The sequence below is a fragment of the Lipophrys pholis genome (genome assembly GCF_963383615.2).
Source record: "Lipophrys pholis genome assembly, chromosome: 15".
Lineage (NCBI taxonomy): Eukaryota > Metazoa > Chordata > Actinopteri > Blenniiformes > Blenniidae > Lipophrys > Lipophrys pholis.
The window spans coordinates 25482426-25509091 of NC_137642.1; the positions used below are offsets into that span (position 1 = coordinate 25482426).

At 42.9% G+C, this 26666-nt stretch overlaps 1 protein-coding gene across 1 annotated transcript in view; it reads left to right on the top strand.

Moving 5' to 3' along the window:
* LOC308120496 (attractin-like protein 1) overlaps positions 1-26666 on the top strand; it is a gene marked incomplete at both ends in the record, with an annotated part of 279677 nt that overhangs the window by 210352 nt on the left and 42659 nt on the right. Inside the window, one exon of the mRNA XM_080481128.1 lies at positions 21209-21304. Within this exon, the coding sequence (XP_080337254.1) occupies positions 21209-21304 (96 nt within the window). The remainder of the gene's footprint in view (positions 1-21208; positions 21305-26666) is intronic.

The following is a 26666-nucleotide window of genomic DNA, read 5'->3' on the forward strand; positions in this document are numbered from 1 at the left end:
GTTCGACACAAACATTAACAAAAGTTTTATGAGCAACTAAACCAGGCACGCTGGAAATCTATTCAATCACAGATTTATTCTCCATCCATTGTTTTGGGAAGCGGAGCGAATCAATAATTTTGTGATTGTAACAGCCCTGAGGGACGGAAGATAGGAATCCGCTCAGATAATGAGCCGCTACTCAAAGCTGCAGGGCAACAAATTACAACAATGCGCACACACACACACACACACACACACACACACACACACACACACACACACACACACACACACACACACACACACACATAGCATAGACAGCTTCACTGAACATAAACGGAGTATATGAGGACAGCCACTGTGTATGCAGATGCTTTCATCTCATCAACCTTTGTTTCACATGGAAAATCATTGAAAACAGACTTTATTGAATGCAACCCCCCCCCCCCCCAACAATTATGTTACATTGCCATCCACTTTGAAACTAAAATACTCTCGTTTTTCTCTGTATCATTCTTGGTGCCAAGCTTGTTTTTAGTGCAACTTCATAAAAGTCACATAACTGGCAATCAGCTGCCTTTCTCTGCATTCGTACCGACATTAAAACACTGCGGGTGTCAGAGAACCTAGAAAAGTGCCTCGTCAAGAACCAAGATGTGGTTTTTGGAGTTTTGTGGCAGTAAAAAATAACATATGCAGGGGTTATTCTCTGGGGAAGGAAGCAGAAAGAGCCTGAGCAAGAAGAAAATCTGATAATCCTCCAGTGTACTGTTTCAAAACAAGGTATTAGTACCACTTTCTAAGTGATAACGTTAATAAATATACACATAATTTCTTATGCATTGTCATATCGTACATAAAAGTTGCAGTTAAAAGTGTTAGGACGATGTATTATTTATTTATATTAAAAAAAAATTCTTGTAAATATCAATATATAGACTTTGTTCATATATATTATATATATATATATATATATATATATATATATATATATATATATATATATATATATATATATATATATATATATATATATATATATAATTACAGGGGTACGAATGACTGTTTATAGTGGTGAATAAGGGGTAGGATAAGACTGCTTTTCGGATATGTCTGGCTATTATTTATTTAGTTATCTGTTACTTTCTTTTGTTTGCGTTGCTCTGTTATGTTTGTTTGTGTTTTCATAAAAATTTTAGTTTTGTTGTTGTAACCATATATCCGAAATAAACGGAAAAAACCAGAAAGAAAATTTAATTGAATGAATTGGTATATTCTTCACCAATCTCCTGTATTTATTTTGAAATCTTGGTTTGACCTATAATCTCAATTATAGGTCACAACAAATGCAACTAATGAAAATCTGTCCGTGGGATTTCTAAAAGCCAGAAATTGGACAGTAAAAACACATTTTCACACAGATGTTTTTATTTGCAAGGCTGGATTTGATTGAATCGTGAATCTGAGGCACGCCCAGGAAAACGTTTGCTTTTGTTTTGAAGTGACCCAATTCTTCAAACTTGATCGGAAGCAATCTGAGGAGGTTTTAATAAAATACAGCGGTTGGAAACTATTTCTACTCTTCTAAAAAGTTGATTTCTCTTTATGGCTATTTTTGTTTGCGTTTTGTCTGTTATTGTTGCTTTAAAAAAATGTTTTGAAAGCCACAACATGAATAATAAGAGGCTTGTAAGTGAAAATATAAAGAAAACACATTTTAAATATTTGTTCTTGACTTTACTTTCTCTCAGTTAATAGTTGTGTTTTCAGTGGTTTGTGTAAAGAAACGCCCAAAACGCAGTGAAAGTCGCCTTTTTACACTCAAAACCATTGACGTGTAAATGGGGCCTTAGACTTCCATCACTTCTGTAGATACTGGTCTTTGAAATAAATTATTTCAAAGACACATAAATATTTCACACTATTTTATTATTTCCTCTCCTTCCACGATGGTGATTTGCCAGGAGCGTGACTGTGCTGCTCGTCCTCCTGTACTTTATTGCTGCTCTCACCAGTCTCAGCTTGACCACTTAGTTCACATTAAAACAGATTTTATTAAAAAAAAGAAAAAAAAAAGAAGAAAAATTTGAACATGATATTTTGTATGACAGCTTTGGGGGGAGAAAGAGCTGTTTTAATATATCGCTCCTGTATTTTGAATGAAATTACTTCGCCTTCTGTTCTTTTTGCTCTTTTTGGTGTGTGTAGTTGTGGAGCACGGAAGTTTTTCCAAACTTTGTACAGGTAGGCTTGTGTTGAAGTGAGTAGTTTTCTCTTTGTTCCAAACACTCGTGCATCCACACCGATGCACCATCAGCTCTCGTTGCACTGGTCTGATGGGGCCGACTCTAATGCCTCTATCCTCTATACTTAAGCTCTGTGGCAATCTGCAATAGTGCTGTGCTGGCTTGTTTATTGGCAAAACCTTTGGCTCTTGAATGCCTCCCTCCTCTGTGGCTTTCTCCCTCTCCCCCCCTCCCCTCTACCCATCCCCCCACAATATTTGTATATTCCAGCATTATTGACTTCTCCCTCTCTGCCAGCTCTCCCCCTTGGACCGCGAGAGCTCAGCCAAAGACTCCGCTGGTTTTTCATTTCCAAAGTTGGCAGGCCGCGCTGGAAGGGGGGGGGGGGCAACAGGATGAACACCATACCCCCCAACGTCTGAATTAGTCAGGCTGACACACACACACACACACACACACACACACACACACACACACACACACACACACACACACACGCCTACCTTCAGGTTGGCAGCACCGGGATAGATATCGATCAGAGATTGATTGACCGGCTCCTTGTTAAAAAGATCTCAGGATGAGGCCTGCAGGCTGCCCAGTAAAGTTGCTGACTCCTCTGTCACACACACACACACACACACACACACACACACACACACACACACACACACACACACACACACACACACACACACACACACACACACACACACACACACACACACACACACACACACACACACACACACGCTCAGTTGATGAGTTGTATATATTGGCGAGCCGAGGCCATTGTTAATGAGATGGGGCCTGGTTGTGTCGAGCAGTGCTGGGCTCTGCAGCTCCACTGGCACTGAGAGGGGGGGGATGAGGAGGACGGAGGGCGGGAGGAGCAAATAACGAGCGGAAGACAGATGGCGCAGTCTTGAGATTTAGAACGACAACAAGACACCGGGAAGATGATTTGTTGAAATGTCAAGCACTGGCTTGTGTGTGTGTCTGTTGCCGTCTCTATTGGCCGGAGCGTCATGGTGGAGTGTCTTCACATCGCAGACCTCAAAAGAAGGCGTAGAATCTGTAAACATGCTGATATCTCTAACACAACCACACCGCCAACACTGTTGGCAGAGTTGCTGATGATCCATGATCCACCATCTTTGTACGTCTGTTACCAAACAACAATACTACAGAGGTGGAATTCGGCATTTGACAATACATATATATTAATATGCAGGTGGCTTTTTGCATTTACAGTCGATAAATATGACCTTTTTTTTGTGGGTGTTTTTAATGAATATGATGACTACAAGCTACATCAGGTGTGTCAAACACAGTTTAGTTCTCTGGCTTCATGCAGTCCTGCTGAACTAGTAAAACAGTGAATTAATAACCTTTAAATGTAAAAGTTTTTCTTTGTTGTGGCGCATATAGAGTATACGGGATGAAAACGTCAACATACAGCCAACTGTAATGAAACCTTCTGGTGCGAAACACAGTAAAAATGACCAGAAAGCTTCTCTTATAGCTGTTGCATTCTGGGTGTTTTTACAAACTGGCAGCTCTATTCCTCTGCTTCCCGGGACTTTTTTTGAAGTTTCTACGTATTATAAAGTTTGTAGAAGTTCCACATAAGAACTAAAAGGTCAAGCTAATGCAGGTTTTTATCATTAAAATTCGGTCTTCAGTATTCAAGGTACTTTTACAGAGAAAAACACGAGCAGGCCGAGGAGAGGGTCGGCAGGAAAAAGTTGCTTTTAACAGGAACAAGGCTGCAGAACCAGACTCAGGGGAGGAGACTTCCTGCGGTTCCAGTTGAGTTTAGGGGACAGGAGAGAAAAAGAGAGGATGGGGAAAGAGAGCAACGAGCAAGCAGACATAAATCCACTCCCTGAGTCAACGATGAGTGTTTTTCTGTCGACTCTTTAATCCGACGTGGTTCCATTCATCATCCGTTACAAAGTTCATGTCTGTGTTCGTCTCCAGAGGGCCGTCGCGCAGAGCCACGTCTGTCAAGTTTATTGTGTTGACCTGCGTTAATTCCCCTGCATGAACCATAAAGTTTAATTTCAGCGTGAGTGAAATCATATTTGACAGTGAATTAGACCCAGAATGACTAAACATCTCCTCACATTACCGCGTTATGAAGATGTAACGATCTCATTAACTGGAGGTCGTTCGCTCGCCAGCAATCGTTTGAGTCGCTCCCCGTGGGGGAGGGGGGGTGGTGGTGGTGGTGGTGGGGGGGTCACGACCCCCGCCGACCCCGCGGCAGACCGGGGGTCGCCCGCTCGCCGCGATCTAATTGGACGCCGGGCAGGAAGTGGCAAGCGAGCCGGCCCGTCAGCGGCGGATCGGACGGGAGCCAGCCAGCCAGACCGGAGAGGTCAGATCTAACGATTATGTGCGCGGCGTCACTGGTGCAGGTGGGAATTGATGAACGTTAATCTGATATTTGATTAGTTTGTACAGTGGGGGAGGGGTGATCAGGAGCAGGCGACACACACTCACACAGCATTTGTTCTCTACATAAGCACAAGTAATCAGTCTCACGCACACACACACACACACACACACACACACACACACACACACACACACACACACACACACACACACACACACACACACACACACACACACACACACACTCAGTGGCTTCTCTAGGGGCCCGGTAGACAGATGGGAGGTTGATGCTAATGGGACACGCGGCTAAATGGACTAAATGGACGGGATAAACACGGTTCCCAAGGAAACTAAAGGACTGTGGTGCGCAACAGAGGCAGGGAACGAGCCGGGGCCACAAAAAGAAGGGAAGGGCAGCGTTTACAGTGCGTGTTTGCTCGGTTTGTGTGCGATCGGGGACGGGGCGGGGTCGTCACGGCGAAGAAAGGCTGCGGTTGAAAGGATATACGCTTGTTTAATTCTCGTAAATCGCCGTGTCAAGGCGATAATAGGAACCACCTACAGTTTTCCCTACTGGCACACACATTTGTAGACACACACCTACACACACACACACACACACGCAACTCACGATGGAGTTATGTTTGGATAAAAATAAAATCCTGTTTTACTTTCCTCACCGCTTTATATCGTCCACAAAACATTCAGATCTATATTTAACCTCATTGTGTGAGTATCTACTCACCGGTGAATGATTTGCTTTTATACCAGCAAGAGAGAAGCTCCAAGTTTGAATTGAATTATTGCATCAATAATGAATATTACTTGTTGTATAAAGGTATAATAGTAGTCGCCCATGGAGCAGTAATAAAAACAACTATGTGGAATAAACTACAAAAGAAATCCATCAATGCAGAAAGAAGAAAATTAGAATATATGGATTAAATAATTGTGTAAATAAACTCTTACTTTATTCTCATCTGAGGCCTGATTTACTGAAATCCTGCATGAATCCAGCAAAGTTTCATCCTCATGCAAATAAATCAGTTTGTGTGCATCTTGCAGGTGATTTATTAAAAATATCAGTGACATTACACATAAATGAAAGTTTTGCCTGATTTAGACCCGATTCACATGAGAACTCCCGGTAGTTTGCTCGATCGGAAACATACGTTTGCTCTTCTGTAATCATGAAGGCAGCGTAAGACGGCGCAGGGAGTCACTGCTACTGCGCACCGTGGCCCAAGTAAATAGTTCTTCTGCTCATTTGCAAGAAGATGAACAATAACAACGATAGTTGCCTCCGTGGTGTCATGACTCCAGGACTATATTCCTGGGACTTGGTACTTTTATTTTGACAGTCGTCGTAATAAAAATCCAACTTGGTCGTCTGTCTACTGGTCAGCGTACTCCCATTGATAATGTTTATGTTGTTCTCTGCTGCATGTGTGTGTGTGTGTGTGTGTGTGTGTGTGTGTGTGTGTGTGTGTGTGTGTGTGTGTGTGTGTGTGTGTGTGTGTGTGTGTGTGTGTGTGTGTGTGTGTGTGTGTGTGTGTGTGTGTGTGGTTTCACTATAAAAACAGCAAACAGCACCCACTAGTGGCCTGGCATGCTTACTGCATTGCTTTCTGTGTAACTCGTTGTCAGACGAAACAAAAGCCATGTGCTTTCACTGGAAATGTCGCGTAAACAGACGGTCGTTCTGTCCTCTAGTAACGCTCTGGTGAAAGCCAGCGACCATAATATGAGGAAATTAAAAAAAAATTGTATACGTGTGTAAAAATACACAAGACCAATATGGGTTAAATATGCCGTCTTGTATACGTGCAACAATGCATTGGCATGCAGACCTGTATCTCCATACACAAGACAGACGATGAGCCTCTGTGTTTACCAGGTAAAAGTACGTGACAACTTCCCATGGTGCACGTGCTAATATCAAACCAATAATCGTCAAACAACCAAAAGGGCTTCGGAGGTATTGATGTACAACCGATCCCAGTTTAAAAACCCTGTAGCAAAAAATACCAGTCCGACTCGCGGTGCAGCGATGTTTAAAAATTCATGTCTGTATCCATGCATATGCGTCTATTTATGGTCAACGGCCAGAAGTATTGATCCCTTACCGGTATTGGCTGCGGATGGTGTTTTAAAAGACTTTGTGGGAACACGGCGCTCGTTGTTTGAGCGCGTGAGTGGGACGGGCCGGCGGCTGCAGCAGATTCACTCCAGCTGCAGGTCTTTTATCAGACGGAGATGAGATGGAGAGACACACACCGAGGACGAGAACACATGCAGGCGTACACTCATCACTCTCTGCCGTCGCTCCACGTGTGTGTGTGTGTGTGTGTGTGTGTGTGTGTGTGTGTGTGTGTGTGTGTGTGTGTGTGTGTGTGTGTGTGTGTGTGTGTGTGTGTGTGTGTACACTCCGAGCACGAGAACACATGCAGGCGTATACTCATCACTCTTTGCCGTCGCTCCGCGTATATGCGTGCGTGTGTGTGTTGGCCTGTGGAGAATGGGGATGGATGACGGCCGTCCGAGCGGGCCAATGACGAGGGCTAATGTGATGGGATGTAATGGATGACCCCTGAAGACGCCCCTCTTTTTCCTTTTTGTTCCCGCTCTCCCTCGCCCGTGTCTCATTGTGTTTCTCCGCCTCTTCCTGTCAGGAGGGGATAATTTAGTGCCGCCGGGTCGCCGCACTCCTTAACACCGCGGCCACTACATCTGAAGAGCGGCAGTATGGACAGAAAGCAGGAGATTAAAGACATTTATCAGTTGTTGTTTTTTTCTCTCCAGACATGATGTCAGAAATAAAACCTCTGAGCCACTTTCAACTCAGTTTTTTTTTTTTTATGTTTAGTCTGGTGGAATTCACAAAGACAATCCGGATGGAGAAAAATCCACCAGAACGGCTGCAGATGTGACATTTTTCACAGTTTTCTGTGTACGTTTACATCAGACCTTGGCATTTATTAGGTGCGACGGCTTTACGTTGTCTTCGTTCATACAAACAGCAGGTGTGACTCGGTACGAGGGCAACTGGAAGACAGCTGTCGGCTTGTATTGAAGCCGAAAAGGTTTTCTTTCCTTTTTAACATATTTATTTGGGACATTTTCTTTTGTGGGACAAAGATCAAGAACACTGTCAACCATCGATTTTACACAGTTTGGTTTATTTCCCAATTATGATTTCCTGAAAGCCTTCAACTCTAATGTTACCATGTCATAACTTTAGTTTGCTTCCATTTGCCAACCCCAGATTGACACGGTTTCATATTATCCTTGTTGTAAGTCAGATTAATTCTGACTCTATTTTCTGAATTTTGTGTGTCTTTTGACCTGATTATACTGAGAATAGAAGACAATATGACGTCTCAAAATTTGGATAAATGTCAGATTTTTGAATAGTTAATAATTGCAGTTAAATCCCATTTTCAACTTTACGTTCAAACTCCGGTTCTATTGAATTTCCATTATATGATTTCAACACATTCTCCCGAAACGGTTAAACGAAAGCTGTTCATCTGAATTACCGTATTTTCCAGACTATGGGCTTGACTTATATATCAAATTATACCATATGTGACCTCTAGATGTCACTGTATAACAATAGAATGTTGCTACAGCAGAATTGACAGTAAAAAAAAATAAAAATAAAAAAAAGATCAAATATACAGTAGAAACTTGACTTGGACTCTGAAGCATCGTATAGTCAGGAAAATACTGTATTTGCTTTTGAGCTGCACACTTTGTTATGGTCTCTCTTCCCTCTTTCCACTTCCCTCCTCAGTCTAACGGCTGTAATTGATAGACGGGTAAGTGTGAGTCGGGCTTATTGGTCATAACACAAGAGGGTTTCTTCTTTGTTCCCAGTAACAGCTACAAGCCTCACGATCTATCAGCCTTTTCCGACTCCCTTTGTCTCACTCTGGTCCTCTCTAATTAGCTCTTTTCAAATCAATGGGGATTTATTTGACCGCCGCACCAGGATGTGTGTCGAAGATCCTGTGCTCAGATCAGATTGTCTGCTTCGCTCTCGTATCCTGCCTGCATCTGCTGTGAAGTTGTTTTTATGGCCGTTTCTTTGAAGGAAGCGTTTGGAGTTTCAGATGGATCTTGACATTTTGAGTGTTTCTGTGTTTCTACCTTTGAGAAGGTCTCCCTTCATCTCCAGTATTTATGATCTAGTTTGTTGCTGCAGAACAAAAGCGCCTTTCCAATCAGTTATCCCCGGCTTTGCTCAAAACACAGAGAAAAACAGGTTGTTGTTTTTTGTTTAGTTTTTTTTCTGTGTTGGATTTACTTCAAATCCAACATAATGCCAAACCTGTAAACCATTTATTTCAAACATGCAGATCAATATTGAATGACTTGCAGTGGTGACCTGAGAGACGGGAGCAGGAAGAGAATGATCAGGAAAGTAATGCCATTGCTTTCTAAAGTATATATTATAAATAACACACGTTTATTCACAGCTTCCTTTCAATGAGTGCACAAAACTCGCAACGTCATACTTGATTTTAAATCAAAACATGAAAAAAACATCCTTTAGAGAAACATATTGTACTATATTACTATATTATCTGCAGTGGGATTGTTTAGCTTTAAAAACCTTTTAACTTTGACTGAACGAGTCTTGTTCATCTAATCACAGTGGATGGAATTACTTATGTTGATTTTACAAGACATGATGATATGAGACCAAATATATTTTTGCACCTTATCTAAACTTTGTAATAACAGATCTGTGTGTAGAAACAAAGAGACCAAACCTCTCAGCGATTTAGAATTCAATCTGACCCGACAAGGCATGCTCTTCCAGTTTGAAATTGGAAACCAGATTACAGGAAGAAGACATGCAAACTCCAGAGAAAAGACACTGGTTCTGGATCTGGTGGTTGTGGGTCCGTGGGTCTGGTTCTTCAGTGCCCGTCTCCATGGTTACCACGTGTTACGCCCCAGCCTTTGACCTACTGGAACCTACTGGTAAATGCCATCGTTCAATTGTCCACGCAGCCACTCCAAAACCGTTTTTTTTTTTTTTTAAGGGCTCTCCTGATAATGACAAACAAATCAGGAGTAATCAATAGATCAAATCAACAGTGAGCTCTACTTCAAAAACACCAACCAAAATCACACTTATATGTCAGGAGTCCAACTTACCGATCGAACAGTTCACTCCAAACCAACCCACACGCTGCTTGCGCTCGCCGGTTGACACACGGTGAAGGGTGGCCACGCCCGTCTGAACCACTCTGTATTATGAGCATGCCAAACCTGTAGGGGGCAGTGTAACGAGAAGCATCAAGCCATGATAGACCAGAATCCTGGGAAAAAACACAATGTCACAAATTGTGACGTAAATCTCTGCCTGCCCCCGTTTAAATGCAACCAGATCTCCACTGTTTTCAGGAATAATTGTTTGTGGTGAGTCGTAGCTGGTTTATGTGTAAATGCAAGGCTGAGAAATATCACCGTTTATTTTTTGCAAATACCCGTGTACGTGTAAACGTGGCCTCAGTGACGCAAAACATGTGTCATCAAATCAGGATCATTTCCCATTTTGTCATTTTCTGGCTAAACGGCTCGACCATAATTCCAACGAACAAACAAACTGATTCACTTCTGTTGCGTCGCGTCATTTATTCACAAACAGTCATAAAACTGAAAAAATAAGCTGCTGTAGCTGCTGTATGTCTCAGGACTCATGTTTTTTTTTTTTTTAAAGTCTGGTATTTGTCCAGACATCTGCAGTCCGGAGGCTTCGTCTCTCGGTGAGTGCCGCCGGAGGAGGAGATTCTCGAGTGTTTTGTCCGGGCAGTGCTGGAAGCCGGTGTGGAGTGGCGGATTCTATCAGACGAGGATATCTGTGCCCTTGTTTACTCTCCTCAGATCCCACTCACCACATTCAGCCAGGAGACAAATGCTGTCTGGAAACTTGGCAAACATGCCGGAAATGAGATTTGTTATCGCCTCCCGATTGTTGCCCCACTGGCATACCAATTCAAGAAGTGTGTGTGTGTGTGTGTGTGTGTGTGGTGTGTGTGTGTGTGTGTGTGTGTGTGTGTGTGTGTGTGTGTGTGTGTGTGTGTGTGTGTGTGTGTGTGTGTGTGTGTGTGTGTGTGTGTGATCCACCGCGCTGCTCACACCTGTTTGCCCACACACATATCAAAGGAACCAATTTTTTTTTTTTTTTTTTTTTGGCCAAGTGTTTTTTCAGATGTAAATCCGCGGGTGCACCCATGTGTGCGTCCTTTGTAAAGCAGCCGCATTGTATCGAACAATCGGACCGGCAGTGTCTCGGCGGACACTTTGTCTGTATAGATTCATTCTGCTTTCAACGCCTAATATCACATTTTATGCCCGGAGCCAAAGCTGAAAATCCTATCTGTCTCCAGTCACAGTGCCGAGCTTCAAAGCCACATAATAGAGGAATAATTGAATACTTATCAGTATCAATCACGGTGGTGTGAATGCGTCTGTGTGTGTGTGTGTGTGTGGTATTTGTTTATGTGGCTACTATTGTGGCGTCCTCACAAAGCCGTGCTGTACGAGTGAGATACCTCTTTGTGTGTCTTGTCTCTTTGTGTCTTCCTCAAGGCGTCCGTGTGTTTTGGCATCTGCCCGTGTGCGTTCATAATTTAGCACACTTTCACCAGGAGGCCGATCGGTGCCTGTACTGACAGACTTCATTCATCTTCTAATCAATGCTCGTGTTTGATACTGAGCACTACAGCCTCAGCCCGGTGTGTCGGTGTTTGTAGTCCAGCCATTAAGTCCATTAAGCACTGTTATTGGTGTTCGCTCTGAAATACCGTATGAAAGCACCCTCAACCCAATTTGAAGCTTGAAAAAAAAAAAAAAAAAGACCTAAGAAGTGAAAAATGCTGACTGCGGTGGGCGGACGTATCGATATATGTTGAAGAGTGCCTTTCCCGTCAGGTTTCTGCAGAAGCAGCCGCCCGGAGTGCATTCAGGGTGGATGGAGCGTAAAACCGTTCTGATGTGAGGCTCCTGCCACATCACACTCTCTGTCAATCAGTGTTTCAACCCACGCCGAACATAATCTACGCCGAGTAATCCTGTTACATGAAGTTGTGGAGAGAAAGTTTTGATTGCAAATATTGCATAACTTCTCGATATTTCAGGCTGTCTTCACACTCAAGCATCCATCCACGAAAAAACCCACGCTCACGCCGACGGTCGATTCCAGAGACGCCAATTAACCTGGAATGTGTGTCTTCTGTCGGTAAGAGGACTCCAGAGTACCTGGAGAAAACCTGCAGACACAGGGCCTCTGATCTGGAGCAAAGCGGTGGAAAACAAAAACAATACATTTCAGCTTGGTTTAGTGACTCAACGCTGTCATGTATATTGGTCCTGAGAAGCTGAGTGAGATCTGATTGTTGAGTAGGGAGACATTCGCACTCTGGTGCGGTTTGTTTGAAGGTTGACCTCGCATGTAAAAAGAGAAGTATTTTATTGAGAAACACTGGTACACAACAGCAAGGTCCTGTTTAATTGAGAGTTGACGTCAGAGTTGTTACAAGGGGGTTTTATCTGCACAGTCAGTCTGTCTAGAATCTACAGGAGGGGTGTCAAACTCATTCAGATGAGATGCCTGGACCGGACAACTTGAGCTATAATGAGCTTTAAATTAGAATTTTAACGATTTTCTTTGTTTTACCAACAGAGTATACATGATAGAAATCTCTATATTTTCACAAAACCCAAACAATCACGATCGAAACTTACTACAACGTCAACATAAAGCCAATCTTGAATGAAACCTTCTGGTGCAAAGCACAGTGAAATGCATTGCGTTCTGGATGTTTTAACAAACTCACCCTTGATGACAGCGCGGCTTTCATGGCGATATCACCGATAACTCGGCTCTGGTCAAAGTGTTGTGTTGTGTCCAAAACCCTTAAAGAAATCGGAGCCTCTTGTGGGCCGGTTTTGTCCCACGGGCCTTGTGTTTAAAACTCAGAGACCTATGAAACGGCTCTTTGCATTGGGTTTGAAGGTTCCTGCTACTGCACTTTGTTGTTTTGTTAAAATGCCAACTAATGTTTTGGTGAGTCAGAGATTAAAGAGGGCGTTTGCAACTTTCTTCGGATTCTCCAATTAAACAAAGTCGTTAAACAGCCGCTGTAAAATGTACAAAGAACAACCAGGCGTATTGATTACAGGAGTAATTGGATAAATTATTAATGAGATAAAACACGTCAGACTTTTATCCATTCATTTTCTTGCCAGTGAAAATAATTTGTCACATTGACTGGATGGATGGACCCCCCCCCCCCCCCGCCTCACCCTGACACGAAGACCGACTCTGCAGAGTCGCTTGGCGCTCCGCTAGATTCTGCTTTAAAAAACCCCGACTGGACCATAAAATGTACCGTCACACTCATCTGCTCCTTCACACATTTGCATTTGGTTTGGTGGAGCTCTAGTAGTCCTAGTGGAACTACATTACATTCTTCATGGGACATTGAGAGTCACGGTGTTTCCGTCCGCTTCAACAGGGACGTTTCTACTCAATGGTTTTGAAGCAATTTCCCTAAAAAAAAAAAGTTTTTTTTTTTTAAATCCAGTTTTGAGTGGACTCCTCTGTAACGAGGCTCAGCTCACTCCTCTTCCCCGGACATCATCAAACACTTTCATTAGCTTTTTACTCCTCTTATGAGGCGTACAAGTCGGCGAGTGTGTCTGTGGCTTTGGGAGCAGTCCGGGGGAGAGTTATTAAGCCCTGTCCAGAAAGGCTGGTTTCTCTTGTATCTCTGATTAAAACATTAATCAGAGCTAAACCTGCAGCCTTCTGTGGAATTGATTAAACCATCTAGTTAGGTTACAGATGGACTGGAGGAGCATGGATGCTGATGTTGCATTACGTTGGCCGGGCGAGCAGGAGCCGCGCTGCTGGAGGAGGAATGTGCTGCTCGGGAGGATTGCATCAGTAATCTCTGCTGAAAGCATCACCCTCTCCTAACCTTTCAATTTAATAATTTCTTTTCTGTTCCTATATAATATATGCACAAGACTACCGGTCAAGCAGGAACAAAATCCTTATAACTTTGTCGTTTTAGAGGTTTGGGTAATTGTTGACACATGAACTCACAACACAATCTGTTTTATTTAAAAACTGAATTACGCTTCTGTTAAATATTAAAAATTGCTGAAGGGTGTTCAAAACAAGTAACGAATAGAAAACGGCAGCAATTAAGTGCAAAACAGAGCAACATAAAGTTTAACATACAGAAATTATTTTCATTTTTATAAAGCCAGAAACTAAGTGGTGTCTTCAAATGTTAGATATTATTAAGAAGTTGTTTGTTGTGTCAGTTATTTCTACCCTTTATAACACATTAACCAGTTGTGTGCATGTTTAGAATCACAGATGTGTGGATTATTGCATGCAGTTAATCCAAAAACCAAACAAAACGTTGAAACAATGTATTCCTTTATTTTAAAATATGAGCTGAAAGTCCACCTATGAAATGCCTCGGACTCGGATTTAAAGAACTCCCCCACCGTGCACCTGTTTGAAAGTGTGACTGATCTGAATATTCTGTCACTTGTTGTGTAACAGATGTTTTTTTTGTTATTGTGTTTAGAAAACAGGGGCACGGTAAGTTTTCTCTTCTTCTGTGCTCCTTTTAAATTTTGTAAACATTCAATGGATGAATGAGCTTCATGAAAGCTGAGAAAAATTTTAATAACACGATTGAAATAAATAAAAACAAAGAAAGATATGGATCACAATTTCATCTCAAAATAAGTTTCAGTTAAATTATAAAAATGAAACGTGAATGCAGGGCATTTGGATTATTCTCTAGTATTGCTACGTGATTCAATATTTTCAATTAAAACATAATAATATGCAAAAAAATGAAAATGAAGAAATTAATTAAGACTATATCAAAGTAAAAGCACTCATCATTTGGCACAATGTTTTCCCCAGACCATCTCCACCTGAACCTCGATTCAATTCAGTTTCATTATTCTAGAGAATTATTTCAATTTACCAAGAAAGGTCCATGATTTTTGACCTCTGCGCCTTCCAGAGGCTCTTATCTGTTCACTCACCACGATAGAATCAGCACTTCTTCCACCAGTTCATTCCAGATTTGCTCTGGTACATAAAGATTATCGCCAACAGCGAGGGAACGCTGATTCCCATTCCCACAACATGCAAATTCATCTTGCCGCCGCCTGCAATCTTATGGCTTCAGGCTTCGCACCAGATTGCGGATGCTGGCTGCAGACAATCGAATCCATTCAGCCACAGAACATGAAGCGGAGTCCAGCGCAGATGTCGGCCGACAGGTTTTGGTTTCCCATTTGTGTTCAAATTCCTCCCAAAGCTAGAATCACCGGGCCCTTGAAGGCCGTCCAAGTTTTTCCACAGTGAACTTGTAAATCACATCTTTATTTAGGTTTATTAACTGGAATTGAGACCCCCCCTCCCACCCCCCCAAAAAAGATCATCATTGCTAAGGTCTGCAGTGCGGCGTGTCCACCCACGCGACTCAAAGTGTGGATATAATTGAAATAATTCTGTATATGAAAATAAGAAAAACATGCCTTCCTCACTGATATATCCCGCCCGAGTGTTTTTGTGTATTTACAGCAGTTTTGCGCAGCAGGATAGAGAAGATCACGTTGCCGCGGTGTTCTCCGCGTCCACGTCCTCGCGCCCTGACGCCTTTCATTGACATTCCTCTCGCCGCGCCCTCACGGAGCCGGCGCGGACTCTAATTGCAGCCATGGCAGCGGTGAGCCACTCGGTTTATTGTGAAACCCGCCATTTGCGCAGGAGTGCGTCGGAAAATCGGCAAACAGCCCATCACACGGATATTTTCCAATACGTCTAACAAGGCCGGCAATTTGAGCTCGCAGGTGCTACTTTGGTTGAGCGGCGTAGTGTGAAGCATAATTCTCCATGTGATTGGCTTCATTGTTGCAGCACTCTCATTTTTTTTTTTTTTTTTTGAGAACATAGTGTCACTGCAATGCATTATGGGGCGTTGGGTTGGTGGTGTTTTAAATGGGTTATATTAGGCTTGTTGTCGTGATTGTGTTGTGTTTTTCTTGTTTAGTTCGTTTAGTTAGTTAGTCGGTCTGGTTTAGTTTAGTTTAATAGTTATAAGTTGGCAACCGGGAGTGGAGAGGGTTGTGTGTTTCATGATTTCCTGCCGTGGTGTTTCAAAATAAAAGCCTCTGTTGCTTGCAGCCGGGCGTAAAAGGAAAAGCTCAATCTCCTGTGCGAATCTTCTGCATTGCATAAATGCTGCTACTGCACATGCTCACCACGGCTGTAGTAATTCGATGTTGTGCACATGCTCAGTAGATACACAATAACAACGTTTTCCTCCAGAGGAGTCATGCCACTCTGGAGGCCGCCATTGTTCTCATTATTCTTCCACTTAAGCACGTGCAGAAGTACTATTTACTATTGCCGTATGGATAACAGCAGCCTAAATGGACACCTGAGCCTTTTCGAAATGTTCCACCTTTAAAGCCATTTTCAAAAAGTTGCCGTCTCAGTGGCTCCAAGCACTGTGTGTGTAAACGGACACCCAAAACTCGGGATGGGACTCGAGAAGCGGTTCTTGTTGAGAACCGATTCCCGCTGTTTCCATTCCATGGAATCGTTTGTCAAATTTGCAGACGATTGCCTTATCGATTCCAGTTGGCGCCGATGACATCACCAAGCTACGCAACGTGCGCGGCAAATCGACAAAAGGGCAAGTTGCAATATGTCAAGGTGAGTGTCAGGCTCCGGAGTGAGTCTCAACCCAGCAGGCCCTCTGCTGTTAATACAGCAGGTGTCATTTACAAATGAGAACCGATAAGAGAACCGAATCAAGGTTAAGGAGAGTCGAAAATCGATTCCCATCCGTACCCAAAACACAACCAAAGTTTAGCGTTTTCACTTGAGTAAACAAGGCCCAGTATAGTCCATTGCTCAACGGGACCCGGTGACCTACACAATCTTTGTGTTGGTCCTAATATTGCGGCTGATCTGTGAATTTGTGTCTCTATATCTCAAACACATGCACTTGTGGCTCTTTTCCCACTCGCTCCCTCCTTGTGCCGCGCGGCGCTGCTTGTTGACAGCACAGCAGAGTTAATTAGCCGTTTTATGGCTGATTTACAGCCCGACGGGCAGCCGGGAAAGATGGCCACTGTCTTGTCCTTGTTGCCCACTCAAGGTCTTGTCAAAGGGGGCATTAAACACGCCGCGCACGCTTGAGTGCACACACAAAAGTGGTCTGTTTAACCGAACATCACCGTTTGTGTACAAAATGGCTGCAAAGCTCACGTACACAACGAGACGCTTACACGCGGTAGCTCGATTTAGAAAGTGAACAAAGTGCCGTTTGTATTGTCTAAACGTAGTTCCGGTGTCTGGACTCATTTATCGGGCTGCCATACACGCGCACAATTGTGACCCAACTCACCTTGACCAGGTGGTCTAATCTCACTGACAGAGGAACAATGGCTGGAGGGAGGAACGAGCTGAGAGGAGCTCTGCTATGATAGAGTCATGCACACAAAGTCACACACGAGCTCCCGAGCTTTAAAAAAAAGGTTTGATCGGATAAATATTTGTAGGTGATTTGGTATGCCAAATGACTTTTGGACAAAGTGTATGACCAGTATGGTCAGTGGTTGTGGGAAAACCTCAGTAAAATACTTAAAAATCTGGAGATAAAGCTTCTTCATTGCTTGTTTCAATGTATTTCTTTTATTTTTTTGTGACGCACTGGGAATTGCCTTGTGTTTGAATGGTGCTCTATAAATAGATTTGCCTTGCCTTGCCTTGCCTTGCCTTGCCTTGCCTTGCCTTGCCTTGCCTTGCCATGAAGTCACAAACAGTGATGGGACGGATTGGGAAAACCAAAACCAAAAATAATGAAATTAGTATCTGACTTAGTTTACATGAGAACAATTGAACGAAACGCAACTAGAATTTGCCGTTTTCACTTGAAAACACGGAAACGGGGCCGGAGACCTTCGCGGTTGTTTTATTGACGCTCTCTAAACTCACAATGACAATACCTTAGGTTTGCTTCTTTGTCGAGTTTTCATGTTCTCCCTGGGACTATATGGTCTTTTTTTTTTTTTTTAGAGCGATACCTCAGCTTCCTCCCACAATTATGCTCTATTCTCCAGGAAGGACACTGGTTTTGCTGGAATCAGGGTTCGACCTCTGCGGTCCTGATTGAAGAAAAAGAAAAGTATACAGGAAGGATGAACTAAAACAGAGAATCGAAATCCAGACTTTGTCGAGCTGTTTGTGTTTTATTTTCTCGCAGCTTTAAAAGATTTCTCAGCCAAACCCTGCATGGCAGCTTTCGACTGTATTCATGTTTTTTTTTTCTTCTTTTTAATGAAAAACAAGCAACAAACACGACTAGACAGCCTTTTTCCACTCCTCTTTTTTGTTTTGCTCTCATCCATTTAAAAAAACTAAATAAACAGTTTGTTGTAAAGACCTGCGAGTCGTTAATCAGTTTTTATGCACAATGATTTATCATCAAAAACCTAAAACATTCTCCCACGGTGTGAAAACGGTAAAAGCGCCTGTATTATCTCATCTCGAGCCCCCCCCCCCCCCCGTTTCTCTCGCTCACTTAGACTCCCACAAATCTGAGCCGACGTCGGCAGGCGGCTAACAGCGATGCTAGTGAGCGGCGCGCTGTCATCCGCGCGGCGTTAGCGTAGCCGTGACGGCTAACAAGAGAAGACATCGCATTAGGCCCGGCGCGGCGGCGTGTGCAGCCACGGCGGCAGCAGTCGGAGCCGTCGGAGCGCCCGGCTGCTGCCGCCGTGGCTACAGGTGTAGTATTCATTCATGCTTAAAGAGTCTGACACCGGCAATCAAGCAGCCGGCGGCGCGCTAGAGCAACACCTGACAGCTAGTTAATGTCAACGCGAGGCCTCTTCTGGGCGAACAGGAGAGGACACGGAGGGTTTAGGGAGAGGTAACCGTGTGTGGAAACCACTGACATTTAACACTGCTATTCTTTTGTTTCTGTCTCCTTTTGTTGGTTTGTCTGTACGTTTCCACTCCCTTGTCTTGTCTTTTCTTTTCACTTCTTTTGTTCTCTGCCATTTTCACTCTTCTCCCCCCACACTTTTCCATGTTTTATGCAAAAACAATTTTTCCCACATTGTGCTTGACCTTTGCTGGAGGAGCTGAAGTAGAGCGTAATAGATAACTTATTGAAACAGCAACAGGCTTCAAATTTCACTCTCACAACCAGGTTTTCCTGATTGATTCCTGGCACATTTCAGTGTTCTGGATTAAATTAAGTGTTCAGTTGAGACACCGTAGCAGTTTTAGGAACTGAAGTTGAACTGGTCTTGTTACTTTTGTCTTGAAAACAGTTGTTTGTTGTTTAATCTGTGACATTTTACTAAACTCCTCTTTACTGTATGAAGATCATCTCACTAAACTACAACCAAATGAGTCTTATGGATCTATTTGCATCTGCATCTTCCTACTGCGATAGAACTTCAGCTAACATCCAGATTATAGAGCATCTTTCCCCATTAATGTTCAGATTATAGAGCAGCTTCCGCCACTAACATCCAGATTAGAGCATCTTCCTCATCTAACATCAAGATTATCCTCCTCTAACCACCAGATTATAGAGCATCTTCCTCCATTAATGTTCAGATGATAGAGCACCTTCCTCTATTAACATCCAGATTAGAGCATCTTCCTCCTCTAACGTCAAGATCATAGAGCATCTTCCTCTTCTAACATCCAGATTATAGGGCATCTTCCTCCATCAATGTTCAGATTATAGAGCATCTTGCTCCTCTAACATTCGGATTATAGAGCATCTTCCCCCAATAACTCAGGCTGAATTCAATGGCCGCTACTTTCAGGAAGTCACTCGTAATTGTAAGTGGTAATTGTAAACAAGTATAATTTTCAGTAACTTGCGTCTTGCATCAGAAGTTCACATCTGCTTGGAAACAAACTCAAACATTTTATTTCCATCTTGCTGTGTGGGTTAAAGTCTGCGGGCCAGATTCTAATCTGCCTTCATTCCCAGCAGGGGGCGCTGGTGCTGGGGCTACGCCGGGCAAACTTTCTGCCGAAACAACATACTGATCATTACGGCTTTGGCGCATTATCGGCTGGAAATGAGTTTAGTTTTTTTCCTCCTGCAGATAGCAGGTGGCCACCCCCTCCAGCTAAATGTAAAACCAGAACCCCATTAACGTGTTTGTAGTGGAGCGGGAAAAGCTGTGGAGTGCAGGGACGGATCAGGGTTACGGAGCTTGTTGTTTTCTTCCAGCCACCTCGCAGTCGTCCACGTACACCCTTCGTATATTTGTCGATATTCACTTTCTCGTCTTTGTGTATTTTATTCGGCCAGTGTTTGGACCTCATGCTGATGAAGGCCTCGCCGCCTGCCTTTGTTCATCTGACATATCCTCATTAATGAAGTTTCCCCGCCCTCCTCCTCCACCCTCCGCCCCCCCACCAGTTGCTGTTTCCCACTCCACCCCCTCACCCCCAGTTATCTATCAAGCTTTCTACTTTGATCTCTGCTCCCCATTTCTTTCCCCCGGCCCTCCTTCTCCCTCATTCTCCACATCCTCCTCCTCCTACTGTATCTGATCTCTCCACTTTTCAACTTATTTCACACTTTTCCACTCTCCGGTGTGTTGCTTTTCTCATATCGCACCTCAAAACCTCTTTTTTTGACCTTTTTTCTTCCTCATTTATTCCTTCACCTGACTTTGTTCTGCAACTTCTATTCAGCCTCTTTGGAAGAGAAATTCACCATTTTTATTTTTACAGTGACGTTAGCCTGAGGTGAAACAACGTAAACAACACAAAATCGAACATGTAACGCACATTTTGTCAAATTGGAGTGATGGATGTCTCTTTTTTTTTTATTCATTCTGTTTGTTTCTCTTCTTTCTTTTTTATTGTAAATGTTCGGAAATAAATAAATACATTTCATATTCTCTGGACTGTAAGCATCATTATTTTTAAGGATACGCGACGTTTTTTAATAAGCATAGTACTGGAAACCATCCAAACCAAAAACAAAGCAGGTTATCACCTCTTGTGAGATTATGTGTCTCATTTTTCCTAGAGAGCGTCGTTTTTCTCCTTTTGGAGTCTTAAACTGAAAGTTTAAGATGTTTGTTATTATTGCTGCCCATTGGTCGAGTGCAGGAGGTTCCCAACAGAGCCATCGCCGTGTTACAGCCTTTTTACTCGCTGCCATAAAGATTTTTAGGTGATATCGGTCAGTTCCAGGAAAGCTTGGGTCCATATATCCCCAAAATAAAGTGACATGCAGGAGAAATCAGTACCCCAGGACTTCTCTCTGCAACTGTGGTTAACGATGGACATTCACAGAATGTGTGTGTCCGTCTGCTTGATGGTCGCCTCACCCTCTCCACACTGCTTGTGGTCCCACTAAATCCAAATGTAAACAAATAAACACGTCAACAACATTTCCACAAGTGAGTAAATTCTAAAATGTTTTTTTTTTTTTTGTTGTTTTGTTTTCTTGTCACTTGTTTTGCAGCAGCTCATGAGAGAACGGCAGCAGATGGCCAGCCGTCCCTTCGCCTCGGTGGCCGTGGCGCTGGAGGCGAGCGACGACCAGGAGGAGCTGCTGCAGGTCAGGATGAAAACACAGAACGCATGCGGAAATAAACATGCAATCACAGCATTGTGATTGGACGAATCAGCCGCTCCGCTCCAATCACTGTCTTAAGTTCACAGAGACTGATTTGTGCTCAGGAAGGAATAATCTTTGCTGTTGCAGCTCGGGTACATTCTATCACATCCCACCACTGCAGCGAGCTGATGCAACAAGTGTCAGAGAAGAGTTGAAAAGAAAAGTCATTTATCCGTCAGTTATTCTTTTCTGTTCCCTGGTTTAATGTATGCTTTATTTTGGGGTATGATCACACTATTGCTCCATGTCTCTTCCTGTTAAACAGAGAAACTTAACATTTGTGTCTGATGCAGTCGGAAGAAAAGAAAATCTGATTTCCTTGTTTCGGGTAAAAATGTGATCCAGTCTTCATCCAAGTGCAGAAGAATAGAATATAATTAACCCAATACATCATAAATAATTATTAATAATTGAATTGTATTAGTTTTTTATTGGACATTTAGAGCAGAAAATAAGGAAACCTTAAAGGGTAAAAATATGTTTTCTTGCAACAAGCTTGGCTGATGCAAAACTGGAGAAATGTAGGTACTGATGGAAAATAGTAAAACAATCCCAGTTTCTCCACTTGCAACCGTTTAAAAAAAAGGGGGGGGTTGTCATTTCACCATATTAGCTATAATTAACATGTGTTAGTTCATCATTTTAAATGAATGTATTTGATGAAGCTTTTACTAAATGCAGCCTGTTTTAAAATACAGCATTAGGAAGCGAGAACCTTCATATTGAGACAGTTTGAAGATTTTTATGCAAATTCACCCAAATACTAAAAAAGTGAATTTCCGTAACTTTGCCAGGCTCAGACAATTGAACCTTAATCCTCCTTTAGGTTTATGTTGTTTGCTTTTCTATACACTAAGACAGTTTACTTATACTCACATTTCTACTTTATCGATGCCCTTGGGGAAATTCCTTTTTCTAGAATGGGGTCGGCAGTCAGATTACGGCGCTCTGAGGGTCTGATGAGGGTCAAAGGTCATGCTCAGGGACCTACAGTGACACGTCGTCTGTCGGATTCAAACCTGCGGTCTCCCAATCCAGAGTGTGTTTCTCTTGCCTCCAGGCCACTGCTGTCCCCTAAAAGTTTGATCTGACATTCGCAGAAATCCTCCACATGCTCCGTCTTATCTGTGAGAAACTATTGAAGGCGTGAGGCACAGTGAACAAGCATCTCACTACAATGACGAAGGTGCCCTCAGGCTCTGGGATTTACAAGAAAAAGACATGAAATCATTTTATTTTTTTTTATTTTTTATGCCTCCGGGCACGTACGAACGTCAACAAAGGTAGAAGGCAGCGAGTTCGGCTGGATTGGAGGGCCCACTTCACACTTTGCTGTCCTGTAAGAGTACCGAACACTCCGTGATCCTCCAGCCATGCTGGCGCCTCGCCGCCATCGAAGGGTCCTCCAGCGTGGCGCCCCGGGTGAGGCGGCTGGCCCCGCCGCTCAGATCAGCCTCTTGTGCAAAGAGATTACAGAGCACACGACATGACAGAGGTACTCTGGCTAAAAGGGTAACCGCCAAATCAGATATGGCCTTCTGCTGAGGGAGGGGAGTGGCAGGTAGTTGTTCAAATAGCGGTGTCACCTCTGTTATGTGGCTCCTGCTCTCAAAGACATGGCGAGTTTAGATAAACACATGAGGATGTCAGTTGTGGAGTGACGCTCGGTGAATAGCAAGTGGGTCCGAATATCCGGTGCGAGGCGGAGAGTCTGTCTGTGTGGGTATAAGACGGTTTAAGGTGCGTTTCCACATAAAGTCGGCAAGTCAGGAACAGCACGAATCTCAGTTTTCAACTAAGTGATATGATTCAGGGCAGAAGCATTGCGCGCCGTCACGGACAGTCGCGCCCTTTTAATAGCAGGAAACAGTGGCAGATTATCACGAGTCATTATGCACGGTCGTTGATATTGTTCCGTGCTGCTGTGCACCGTTGCACATCGTCACTTTCTCTCACTAATCTGTCACGGATGTAGTGAATTGGGAGAATTTGGTCTATACAGTGGAGGATTTTGCTATGAACGATGTGGGCAGCCGCCCAGGGCGCAATCTGTGAAGGGGCGCATGGCGCCCGAGACGAAACGAGAATCACCCTGTCTTAGATGCGTCTCGTGGAGGGGCGGGGGTTCGTCCAGGTCATTAAACAAGCCAGGTTCGTGACTGGGTATATATATATATATATCTATATATATCTATATCTATATCTCTATATCTATCTATCTATCTATCTATCTATCTATCTATCTATCTATCTATCTATCTATCTATCTATCTATCTATCTATCTATCTATCTATCTATCTATCTATCTATCTATCTATCTATCTATCTATCTATCTATCTATCTATCTATCTATCTATCTATCTATCTATATATGGCTCCAAAATGGGGGAAAATGCAACAATATAAAAATTCTCCGGCTCCGTCTTGATGTAAACGGCTAAGGCACTGCTACTGCACATGTTCTTCTGCACGTGCTCAGTAGATGGACAGTAAGAATAATGGCAGCTCTTAGAGTGTCATGACATGAACAGTGTGATTTGAACATTGTGATACCATCAGTTTATTCTATGCAACTGTATTGTTCAGCTCAATAGATAAATATAATTGGGTATCGTCTGCAAAACTGTGGTTGTTCACGCCACGCTTTTGAAATATAATGCCAAGCTGAGAGGTGCACTATATATGGAACTGAGAGCAGAGATTCATGTAAAAAAAAAAAAAAAGAGAAAGAATTGCATGTTTAATGTCCTGTAACACCGTATAGTTATGAGTTGTTTCACAACAGATCATCTCATCACACAAGGTGCACAAGAGCAGCGAACTGGAAGGCACTCGTTTGAATGACCTTCTCTTGATGACGCTCATTCCAACAAATTAATAATCCTGATAGCAGGAGAGCATTGTGGGAAGTGAACCTTTTACCCCTGAGCCACGGTCCCTGTCACTGACACCGTCCCCCTCCCCGCTGGGGACCGCCGCAGAGCCCGGTGACAGATGTTACCGAAGATTTGATGTCGGGCCGGTCGGAACGAAAGTCAGGAGGAGAATAACAGTCATTCATCAAATCTCAGTGCGGGCAAGCAAACGTGCACGAGCACTGAACAAACACTAAGCTGTCAACGCCAATGTCACTGAGCAAGACGGAGGTTACAACTTAAGAAGAAATCATCCTTTTTTTTATTTACTCTGCTAGTCTTATCAGAAAAAAAACCTGTTAGTATGTATAATGAGACTAAGAGACACTGGGGATGTGGAGATGAAGCAACGTACCAAACATAGTTGTTTTTTTTAGATCATAAAGATTAAATATATAATTGTAACCACACTATGTACGATACTGAAATGGCCTATAATATCACATACTTGTCCAATAGTCAGCTAAGATCTCCTCAAGTTGTTTAAAGCCATATAGAAAATTAATGGAGGGAAAAAGTCACACAAATATGGACTAGAGTAACACATAACCATTTTGCTCATGTATGTATAAATGTTACTATTATGAAAGACAGACATTAAAAACTCATTTCAAAACGATGGTATAAAGTATAGAAAGTATAGTCCTTTTTTAAACACCTCACTCCTTTTTGATATATACCTGTATATATGACCAAAAAAATAATTTACAAACATACGTAGCTTAAACATACTATACGGTTTTGAGTTTAAAAAATACGCTGAGGATTCAAAATTTCTGGTGTGTGTGTCTGAAAACCTGTTTCCAGATTGATTAGGCACAAATTATCGAGATGGATGCTTCGATGGATGGTAACTGTTGGAATATAGAAAATATTTTGGGGTTGTATTTTCTTGTTATATGTAAATTTCCAAATAAGATTTTTTATTTATTTTTTTTTAACCAACAAACGGAAGTAAAAATTGCCCAACCGATATACCAACCTGCAAAAAAAATACCAAACAGACCAAACCAACCACCGAAACAGCTGACAAGCCAGGTGAAATATCATTCAAAGCAACTAATTGGTTAACAAACTTACCTATTGACCAATCGACCAACATATGAACTAATCCCTATCTGACCTTTCCAAGGTCAAGATGTACTCGTAGACTTTCTCCCATTCTGGACTGTATTTTATTTTTTCAACTCATTGTAAATTATAAAATTAAATTTGGATTATATCCAAGTGATTTAAAAAAAAAGAAAATAAAAAATAATTATTCCAGATTCCCAGGGTAAGGGAATACATTTTGTCTCCAACATTGTTCTGTCTGCTTTTTTAAATTCATGCCCACCGGCTGTCCGCTCACACCAACTCAACCTCAGCGACGCGACGCTCCCCGAGCGGCTTGAGGGTTCATATCCTCACACTCCTGGGGAAGAGGGTTATGGCGCCAATGCAGTGAGCGACTCTTCACGTACGGAGCTTAATTATTTTCACCATTATCCAAACTTGGTCGGGCCCGGCTGGGTTTAGTCTCTCGTCTATGGAAAAAACCTTGGGAGTACCTTTGCCTTATCTCTGCCTGAGCCTGGTTTCCATTTCATTCTTGAAGGTGAGAGACAATGGGGCAGAACACTATCTTCACACCGAGGTTAATTACACAACATCTGGTCCATAGTCAAGCATGCAGCTTGGCATAATCGTGTAATTAATGAGGGAAAGGGAACATTTCCATCCTGCCCCGCCATTTCATGTCGTCCTGCTTGTGCGGAGCAACAGAGTAGAGTTAAACAAATATAGTCATCATCACCCTATTTCATGCCACGTTTAGACAGCGAGCAAGGAGCACAGCACCTGTTGTTTCCACGCCGATCCGGTTTGCTTCGGAGGAAACGTGAAGGTTGGTGGAATAAGTGATTAAGATGTGATTCCACGGCGACGGGGATGACGGTCAATCAGTGCATCAAAAACTTACCAGTGTTTTTTTTTTTTTTAAATTCCCTTCACGCTCACTCGCTGTCTCTCCCTTCTTTCTTTTTCAATAGACCTTCATTTTACCTTTCCGAGCTATTATTCTTGTCGCAGTCTACGTCGCTTGGATTCGCGCACCACTCTTAAGCTTTTCATTTCCCGTTGAATCAAAGGTAAGCGGCGGACTCGCTCGCAGGTCTACATGCGCAAATTCAAAGAGATGTACATGATTTATTGTGGGGAAGCGTTGGCACTGACTCAAACTCAGCAGACCGTGTAATTCAAAGCTGGAGTGGAACCAGACGAGAGCGGCCCGCTGCGCCGTATCGGAGCCCACCCCGGCGCAGTTGTCAGTTCAAAGTCGGGGTTTAAGTGAGGAGGAGGAAGCGGAGCCACGGAGAGAGAGTCCTGCTCAGCCTCGATACTGGA